Source organism: Rhamphochromis sp. 'chilingali', assembly GCF_963969265.1.
Source record: "Rhamphochromis sp. 'chilingali' genome assembly, chromosome: 1".
NCBI lineage: Eukaryota > Metazoa > Chordata > Actinopteri > Cichliformes > Cichlidae > Rhamphochromis > Rhamphochromis sp. 'chilingali'.
Window position 1 is genome coordinate 67,540,855 of NC_137929.1, and position 9,972 is coordinate 67,550,826.

The 9,972-nt window shown below is 41.4% G+C and overlaps 1 protein-coding gene and 1 long non-coding RNA gene across 2 annotated transcripts; one reads left to right on the forward strand and one right to left on the reverse strand.

Annotated features, from left to right (window-relative positions):
- Positions 1-6,253: 6,253 nt before the first annotated feature.
- Positions 6,254-7,669, forward strand: LOC308385319. Its single transcript, XR_013969501.1, has 2 exons — positions 6,254-6,549; positions 7,405-7,669. It is a non-coding gene; the product is annotated as an uncharacterized lncRNA (long non-coding RNA).
- LOC308410130 (uncharacterized protein) lies at positions 6,541-9,478 on the reverse strand. Its single transcript, XM_080903276.1, has 2 exons — positions 9,166-9,478; positions 6,541-8,279 (listed from the first exon to the last, which is right to left on the reverse strand). Exons 1-2 carry the CDS (start codon positions 9,423-9,425, stop codon positions 8,009-8,011), a joined length of 531 nt encoding a protein of 176 aa, XP_080759402.1. The 5' UTR covers positions 9,426-9,478; the 3' UTR covers positions 6,541-8,008.
- Positions 9,479-9,972: the final 494 nt, after the last annotated feature.

The window sequence follows — 9,972 nt, forward strand, 5'->3', positions numbered from 1 at the left end:
ATCTGGTCATCTAGCAATTCTGTAAAGTAACAATTTCAGTATTTTTACATCAATGGTATTGGTGTGTTTCTCATTGGCATACGGCAGTGCTACAAATCTTTGTGCAAAGTGACTGTACTCACCGATTCTCATTTCAAGACGTCCTCATGGTACTTGCTACAGTGTAGCGGCTCAAGTTAGGCTGGACCCGTTGGCCAGCTACCCTCAGGGTCATTCCACGGTTGATTACATGGTCCACTATTGTAGCTCTGATGTCATCAGCAATTCTATTTCTTACTCTTCCTACCCTTCCTCTCCCCCCTCCTCATCTTCCTCTCCCCCCTCCTCGTCTTCCTCTTGCTCCTCCTTGTCCTTGTCGTCCTCTTCATCCTACTTCTTCACCTCCACGTCCTCTTCCTCGGCCTCCTCTACTTCTCACTCTTTCTGCTCCCTCCATTGTACTCCGCACACACAGCTTACCTGTATTATAGTGCTTAGGCTGATTGCAAAGTGAACTAATTATCTAAAAAAGTTTTCACATGTGAAAGTGTGCCAGACAGTTGGCAAATTAGTGTTAATGATAGCCATACATGTGTATACTTTTGCTAGGAGTGTGTTGGAAATTTGGTAATTGAGTGTTGTGCAGTGAATTGTGCCTACAGTTTTGCAAAGTGTGTGTTACAAAATTGCAAACTGAGTGCAAAGCAGTTTTTGTGCTTTTAGTTTTGCAAACTCAGTGAGTGGTTTTGCTATAAGTCTGAATAGTTTTAGAGATTGTGCTACAGGAATCACAGTTAGGGTTTAAGCATTCAGACAAAACTGTAAGAGTAAGAAATTGAACCACACTTGGTGGTGTTTGTAGTTCAACTTGACCCGGTTTAAATTTCTTTTTTACTATGGATTTAATTTGTTGATATTCTAAAAATCTTTTCTTGTTGATCCCATATTGTGTAACTAGTCCGTCAAATGAAATAAATTCTGTTCCTTCTAGTATATGTTCTAAATATTTGATTCCTTTACCACTCCAATCTGAAAAGTTTATCATATTATTGTTTTGTAATATGTCAGGGTTGTTCCAGATAGGTGTACGTTTGCATGGGATTAATGAAGTCATTTGTTCTGACACAAGCTGTTGGGGAATTATATAATATTTTTAACCAGTTTATGAAAGAGGATCCAAAACCAAATTTGTGTAAAGTTGCAAATAGAAATTTCCAGTTAACTCTGTCAAATGCGTCTAAAGAGAATATTGTAGTTTCTAGGTTTTTACTGTATGAGTAGTCTATCAAATTAAGTAATCTACGTGTGTTTGTTGATGAGTGCCGACCTTTTATGAAACCAGTTTGGTCAGGATGAATTAAGAGGGGGGTCATTTTCTCTAATCTCTTTGAGAGAGCTTTGCAGATTATTTTAAGGTCTACGTTTATAAGGGATATTGGACGATAGCTTGAGGGATATACAGGGTCTTTGCCTGGTTTTAGCAGGAGATTAATGTTTGCAGAATTCATATTTGATGGAAGTCTGCCCTTTTCTTTGATTTCCAACAGCGTTCTGTAGAAAACTGGTGCTAGAATCGACCAGAATTCTTTGTAGAATTCTGCAGGAAAGCCGTCTGGACCTGGAGCCTTATTATTGGGCATACTTATCAGGGCTTCCTGGAGTTCACCTGGTGTCAGTGGTGAATCCAGTGCCATTGCTTGAGTGTCTAATAATTTTGGAAGAGTTATGTTGTCCAAAAACTGATCAATTTCTTTTTTAGATGGGTTTATTTGTGGTGAATACAACGTTTTATAGAAATCCCTGAAAATGTTGTTTATTTGTATCGGATCATATATTGTGTTCCCAGATCTTGAACAGCACACATAGTTGTTTTTTCTTTATTTATTTTTAGCTGGTCTGCTAGAAATTGACCGGATTTATTACCATGTTCATAATTTTGTAAGCGTAGTCTTTGTACTAAGAATTTTGTTTTTTTTATCAATTATCTCATTTAATTCTAGTTTTGTTTTGCGTATTTTGTTCAATGTTTCCTGATCTTGGTGGGACGCGTAGGCTTCTTCTAGTGATTTGATGTTTTTTCTAATTCCTGAATATTTTTGTTTTCTTTTTTCTTTTTATGTGATGAGAAAGAAATTATTTTACCTCTCATCACAGCTTTCCCTGCTTCCCATAGAACAGAAGCTGATGTTTCGGGAGTGTCATTATAGTCCAAATATGAAGTGAATCTCAGTGTCTGAAATGTCGTTCAGCAGTGAGCTGCTGACCAAAAAATAATCCAGACGAGAGTAGGAGTGATGGACATGTGAGAAAAAAGTATATTCCTTACTGGTGGGGTGAAGGGAGCGCCATGCATCGCAAAGACCAAAGTCGCTCATATACCGTTTGATTATATTTATGGACTGCCAATTACGCTGAGTTCCCGCTGTATTGAGCCTATCCATGTCTTCATTTAGTCCAAGGTTGAGGTCGCCTCCAAGAACAAGTGTGCCATCTAAGTGTTAAGAGAGTGCACTGAAAAAACCGTGAAAGAATGAGGGATCATCAACATTTGGACCATATACACTTGCAATACATAGCTTTTTATCAAGTATAGATAGTTTAATGATTAAGAATCTGCCCTCTGGATCTATAACTGTATCGAGTACTGTGAAATTAATATTTTTATGTATTAAAATTGCTGCTCCCCTTTGTCTAGAATTATAACAAGCTGAGAACACATTGGGAAACTCAGGTGTTTTAAGTTCATTCGAACCTCTAAGAGGTCTGTGGGTCTCTTGTAATAGGACAACATCTGCCTGTAGTTTTTTGAGTTGGTTCAATATTTTTAACCTCTTTTCTCTGGAGCCAGCTCCATTTATATTCCATGTAATGAACCTCAGTGTACCCATAGATGTTTGTGTATAACTAGGGATGTATGCTGTGTGCGTCGCTTAGACAGGTGGAGAGAATACGTCACTTGTTCATAAATAAAGAGAAGGAGAGAGAGAAAAAATGTGTGGCGAGATGCTCCCTGAGTCTGACTTTGTGTATGCATAGTTACTAATATGAGTAGGCTTGGCTTAAGTGTGTGTATCCTAAACAACTGTGTGCGCTGTCTGACTGAAGTAAATGTGCTGCCGTTGAGCGCATGGTGCGTATGTGTCGAAATAAAGGATGTTTGTGGATGAGTGTCGAAGCAGGTGATCGAGGCAGTGAAAGGAATAAAGAAAGAAACCAAGGACAGGGGTGAGCAGCATAAAACCAAGAGGGGGAAAAGAGAGGAGGGGAAAAAAAATAAAAATAAAAAAAACGAGAAGAAAAAAAACAAAACGTAAACATTCCAATTAACTCATTCACTGCCATTGACGTCTATAGACGTCAATTGAAAGCATACGTTTGAAAATGGCTGGCAGTGAATGAGTTAAATCACTGACGGAGAGTGACGGTGTTAATTCTGCTATGAAATCACACTTTAAGATGCGATTTGATACTGGTAAGTTAAACAGATGTTAATGCAAGTTAGTGTGAGTGGATAGGGAAATGGTGTAGCTGATTCTTATCTGGTGTGAGGTTAATACAGCCACGGAGTGATGTTGGGGTCGCGGTGGAGCTGTCCGTCCACGTACAGCCGGTCCACAGCGATGACAGCGCGGGAGCCCTTCTGGATGAAGCCGCGTCGGATTGGGAAGAGGACCCTGCGTCGTTCCAAGATCTCTTTGGGGAACTGGTCGTTCACGCTGAAGTCCGTTCCTTTTAATTCCCTGCCGCGGCTTTTCACATGTTGCTTTTGTTTGAAGTGGCTGAATTTGGCCACGATAGGACGTGGTCTCCCGGCCGTAGCCCGAATGGGGCCGAGGCGATGTACCCGATCGAAGACGATGTTCTTCACCGTGTCCTCCGGCAGCTTCAGGTGGGTTTTGATGAAGCTTTTTACCGTGGTCTCCGCGTCCTCTCCAGCGGCTTCTGGAATACCAGAAAATACCACTGGTTTTCTTAAATGCCACTAAGGGGCGTTACAACTCATGGTTCCATCATTCACATCACAGGCAGGAGATATCTTTAGGGCCACCCATCAGCCTGCAATTGGTCTGCCATCACAGTACTGTCACTGATAAAGCGGTGATTTTCCGTGGCCTTATCTGTAACTCCTCAATGAGCAGTTGTGCCCTGTGCAGTTTGTAGATACAAGTGAAAAAGCTTACAGCACTTGGTATGGTCTCTAATACAAGTACTATTTTATTATTAATGCAAAATAATACATTACTTCATAATAGTTCATACTGGAAGTCAGGCAATATACTCTTTCTACATTCTTTGTTCTGATTTTGCTGCCCTCGATCTTCCTCCAAGTTCAGCTCTGTACAACAATATATCTGCTTGCTCTGCTCCTCTCAGTCATCTACACTAGCTCCAAGGCCACTCCCTCATTCAGGTGCATTCATTTACTTTGACGTTCTGATTTCTTTCCTCCATGTCTCTCTTTGACTGCTTGCAAATCTAAAAGTTTGCGGATTCCCATATGGAAAAGAAATAGAAAATACATATAAAGACTTGCATAAGATGCGGCCTACTTCATATAGTGAATCATATCAGGCTTATATGATTTACTCATGAAAGTGGCCACTTTCTCATTACTTTCATATATTGTTTTAGTAAGTATCCAAAACATACAAGTTTCATTATATAATTTTTCAAGGGATCTTATATCTGTTTTCACTCTTGCATGCTTTTCAAACAAGTTTCACACAAGACAGATGCAAACTTTATAAGATTTATATATATCTTTTCCATATGGGTTATATCTATCAAGAACCAGTGGTATGTGTGAGATTTGGACCCAAAAGTACACTCAATACATGCTGAACTATTTACAAGATTTATTTACAAAATGTGAACTCAAAAACTAGAATATGACTTAAAATGTTAATGGGGAACCTAGAGCGGAAGAAGGCTGTAGCCAGAGAATGAACACGTTGAGAGCAATGAGAACAGGAGAGAGAGGTTACTGAGCAGGACAGCGAGAGAGTGGCCAGAGGTGAGCATGGATTGACATGGAATGGGCCGTGAGGGTGTGCTGTGGGGCAAGCACAGTGACAGGACAGGGTTAAGTTCCTGGGAGTCAAGAGGAGGAATCCAGGAGAGTCACGATGGGCAGGAGGGCAGGCAGGTGAGCAGCGTGAGTATGGAACCTTTGGTTTGTGCACTGACTGTAGTGTTGGAAGTGACCAGAACCAGTGCTGGAGAGAAAGCACGGCAGGAGGAGAATCTAATGGAGCTGCAGACGGAGAGGCAACATTAGACACAGAACTGACGAGCATGAAGCTGAACACGAGGAGGCCAAGTTACCAGTGATGGTAGCAGGACAAGCTGGCGAACACTGGCATGCGGTGCTGGTTTAAAAAGCCTCCTGCTGATTGCCATGGGATGAGGAGCAGGTGAGATGCTGAAAACTAAACCCTAGAAGATGGAAGCTGGAACTCTTCTCACAGACAGGCAGGATGGAAGCAGTCAGTTTCCATATGTGTGACCCCTAAACTGTGCAAACCTGAGATGCTGTTTGAAGCAGTTATTTAAAGATATTGTGTTTGTAACAAGGGCTTGTACTACATATGAAATTAAAAGGGCAAAAACTGGGTTGAGTTCAACAAAATTCAGCTGAATGAAATAAATGATAAACATAACTATAACACAGCTGCATGAAACAGACTTAAAAGGCAAAGAAAATCATACAAATGTTTTTGTCTATGTGGAGAGGTCAGACTAAAACTTTATGTGGCCCGTGTTCGTCTTATTAATGATATAACCTTCTTCTTCCTAAAAGGAAACTTATCATTATCTAAAATTCAATGCATTTTATGTGCCTCTTGTTTAGCCTACAACATTATAGGCTGAGGGATGATGAAGCTCTGACTGAGACAGTCACTCACATCATGTGCAGAAATAGTCCTGACAATGTCAGTAACTAGGATGGCAGGGAGTTAGATGACTGGAGAGATCAAGTAAAAAGAAACACAAAAATCTTCAGCTCGAAATTAAAATGCACGACTGTCTTAGATATATTAACGTCTCAGTGAAGAGCTGTCTCTTATGGTGTGTTCACACCGAACGCGATGGACGCGAATAGAGCGTCAGGTTTACATGTAAAGTCAATGGAAAGGCGCGATGACGCGCGATTGCGGGTCCCGCGAAAATTCGGAAGCAGATTTGCGTCGTGAAAACGCCAAAACGCGTGAAACGCGCGTCAGTGTAGCGCGTCTGGCGCGTTTGACTCGCGAATAAAACCACGCGCGTGAGTTTTTGTGTTGCATTTTGTGCATACGCGCGTTTCGCGTCCCCCGCTCGAGTTGGAAAAATCTGAACTCCAGCGTCAAATCGCGCCGCGACAACCAATCAGGAGCCTGGTGACGTGGCTGTTACCTAGGTCAAAGGGGCAGATCCAGCCAAAGCCTTTCATACTTCAATGGAGGGGAAGGCTAATCAATGCGGTAGCAAACAACTCGGAGCTGTACAACACCAGCTGCTTTCAGTACCGAGACAGGAATAAAAAGGACCGAGCTTGGAGGAAGATATGTGAAGAGATCGGGCAACCTGGTAAGTTCATTCATTTCTCTTTTGAAAGTTTTCACTGACCCGGGGAAGCCGCACAAAAGCTAGCAAGCCACCGCTATTTTCCCACTGACGTACAAATACCGTTCTGCTTTTATGCATGTTATCATTTAGGAATATATTTTATTGTTTATTAATAAACAGCACACAGTGGTCCCGCTGTTCATCCGTCACTGCTTTGCTTTTTCGCTGATTTTTTATTGCACAGTACAGCATTGCATTCTGCAGCCTGATTGACAAATCTCCTGCGCTTGCCAAATTTATCACGTTTGGTTTTGATAACCATCGCGTCCAATAGAAAAAACAGCACAAAAACACCCATAACTATGAGCCTCATTCGGAAATACACACCTGCACCGTGAGGGAAAAAGGCGCACGAAAGTGGCGGGCAGATGAAGACAAACCGCGGCATAATAATACTTTTACGTTTTGCAATCTACAAAGGTTTGCACTTTGAGAATCAATTGTGAGAACTGTGACCAGGGGCTAGTTATTCTGAGAACCCCTGCAATAAATGAGGGACCACTGTCTACTCTACGATTATTATATCCAACCTGTTAACATTTAATACTGTATTGATAGAACCAACTGATTCTGCAGCAGAGCATCCCCTGTTGCTTCTCCTGGCTCCCCAGTCCCTGAGCTCCTGCTGCTGCACCCACAGATATGTACAGCAAGCACTGATACCTTTTTAGTCGGTGGGATTCCCTTGTGATCACCTTTACTAAATATCTACAACCAATCTGATTATATCCTGTTATTGTTTTTTTTTTTTTCAATGTTGAAATTAAAATCTAGTAGCAGCCTTCTCATTTCTTTGTGTTTTGTGCTGTTTTACAGGCCCACAGAGGAGGACGGCTCCGAGGCAGATGAGGGACGGGTCCCAGGACGGTCCATCGGCGGTGGAGCTGGCCATCCTGGAGTCCCTGAAGAGGCCACACCAGTCTCCAATGGAGCATTTCCTCCTCAGCCTTGTTCCTGCTCTGGAGAGCAGCTGGTCCTTTTTATTCCTGTCTCTCTGTAAATTCTTATATTTTATATATTTATGTTTAATGTTTTTCTGTTTGAGACTTTTAATATTATTTCAAATAAATGTTTATAATGACTAATGTCTCAGTTCTACTACACAGCAAATGTTGGCACACAACTTGACACATGTAGAATTTATTTCATATTATACTAATGACAAAATATACTGATACAGTGGGATGCAGAAGTTTGGGCAACCTTGTTAATAGACATTATTTTCCTGTATAAATCGTTGGTTGTTACAATAAAAAATGTCAGTTAAATATCATACAGGAGACACACACAGTGATATTTGAGAAGTGAAAAGAAGTTTACTGGATTTACAGAAAGTGTGCAATAATTGTTTAAACAAAATCAAGCAGGTGCATCAATTTGGGCACCACAAAAAAGAAATGAAATAAATATTTAGTGTATATCAATGTGTGTGTCTCCTATATGATATATGGGGTGCCTTTGTCTGGATGTGCTTCTCATCCAGAGCTGCACAGCACAGAGGAAAGTTCCAGCGCTCCTGGAATCCCTCTGTGATGGACCGCCAGTCTCCAGGTGAAGGCACAGCCATGAAGTCGTCCACTAGACAGTCCCAGATGGACGTCGCTGCCTGGGGGGTGATCTGGCTCACCGTGGACACACCGACTCTGAAACTGAACGCGATGGTCCTGAAGGAGTCCCCGGTGACAAGGAACCTGGACAAAATTGTTCAAAATCAGTATTATGTGTACTGCAGTTACAAAATACATTATTCAAATTCCAAAATACTTTTGTGATGTCAGATATAAATCACAAAACTTAAATCTTACATAAAACATTTTGTAATTATAAGGATAATTACAAAATGTATATTAGATAATATCTAAAACAGTTGTGTTTTGTTTTAACTTTAACATATAATTTGATTGGTAGCAACTTTCACAACTACAGTGAGCCAATCACTCATAATTCCTAAACATGTCAATCAGGTAGGAATGAAGTAAGACATTAATAGAAATAAAGAGTTGTGTGTTGACATGTAGCCCTTTCCTTGCTTAAATCATTAATATTTTTGAAAAATTAATCTGTGATAAGACATAGCTTATCAAGATAGAACCATGTAACTAAAGATGAACCAAACTGTTCAGTTTTATCTAACTCTGTTTTAATAAAGGCTGGTGACCCCTGCTATAGAGTCTGACAGCTGCAGGGATTATATACAAATATTCAACTATCCCAGAATTAAACCAGGTCTAAATAAAAAGGAGTGAGTATCACTACAAAGGTTAACTCAGTGGTCCTAATGCTACAGTTTGATATCAGCAAACACCGAGCGCATACATTGATGTGACACCACAGCCATGCTATCATTCAAACACTGATAACAGCATAAATCGAATTAAATCGGGACTTGATGAAACCTTCTGAGTATCACTAGAAATATTATAAACAGTCGTCTCTGTACCACAGTTTGCTTTCAGTAAACACCGACAGCATTCACTGTTAGCATAGCACATCCATGTTAGCAGTGTATAACTGGATGGATTAGCATATTAGCACAGATATCAATAAAGGACTACCGTATTAAATAGTTTTACTAACCTCAGGCAGACGGACAGGCGCTCTGCAGGTGGGATTGAGCGCCTGTAGTTGGTGTCTAGGCGGGCGATGCTGGGACCGACGAGGGAAAGCAGGTCCTCAAACTGGCCGACGGTGATAGCGCTGGAATCGGCCGTCATCCAGGCGCAGCTCCTGGAGCAAGTGGTGAAACTCACCAAACTGCTCATGCCTCTGGAGGACCTGATGGACCCAGGTACGGCGAGGACGTCTTTTACGCTGCTGCTCTGCTCTCCACAGTACATAGAGAAGGGAGACTCTCTCTTCAAGCGCTAGCTCGATAGCTGCCATCTTGCAAAGATACTGGTCTGGCACAACTCCCTCCCACATTCCTCCCACATTTCCGGTTCACGCGCGTCAAAATATTTTGACGCGCGATGGATTTTTCTTGGACACGCGTTGAGACGCGAATGTACACGCGTCAAATTAGGGGCGTTTGGGGCGTTTTATTCGCGTCCATCGCGTTCGGTGTGAACACACCGTTAAACTAAGCATGATAAAACTATACACAGACATAGAAAATGTTTTTTGTGTGAGCAAAGAAAGTTGTTCTAGGAAGCCAACATATTTTCTTTGTTGACAGTCACATCTCTGTAACAGTGCTTTTGTGGTTTTTGTGTATATGTCATATCTGTGCTCAAAGTAGAGTTGTGAAGTGAACAGGAAGTGTGGCTGCTACGCTGTTGCTGTATTTGTACTGATGTCACTGATGATAAGGCAGTACTGTAAGGAGTGTGGTATAATAGGGCCGACATAGAAATGTATTCATTTATCCCTTTGTTGTTGTGGCTC

Coding starts and splice junctions, on each gene's coding strand:
- LOC308410130 (XM_080903276.1), bottom strand. CDS start 9,425: ATGTACTGTGGAGAGCAGAGCAGCAGCGTAAAAGACGTCCTCGCCGTA. Junction 8,280..9,165: donor CGCCTGTCCGTCTGCCTGAG/GTTAGTAAAACT, acceptor AATTTTGTCCAG/GTTCCTTGTCACCGGGGACT.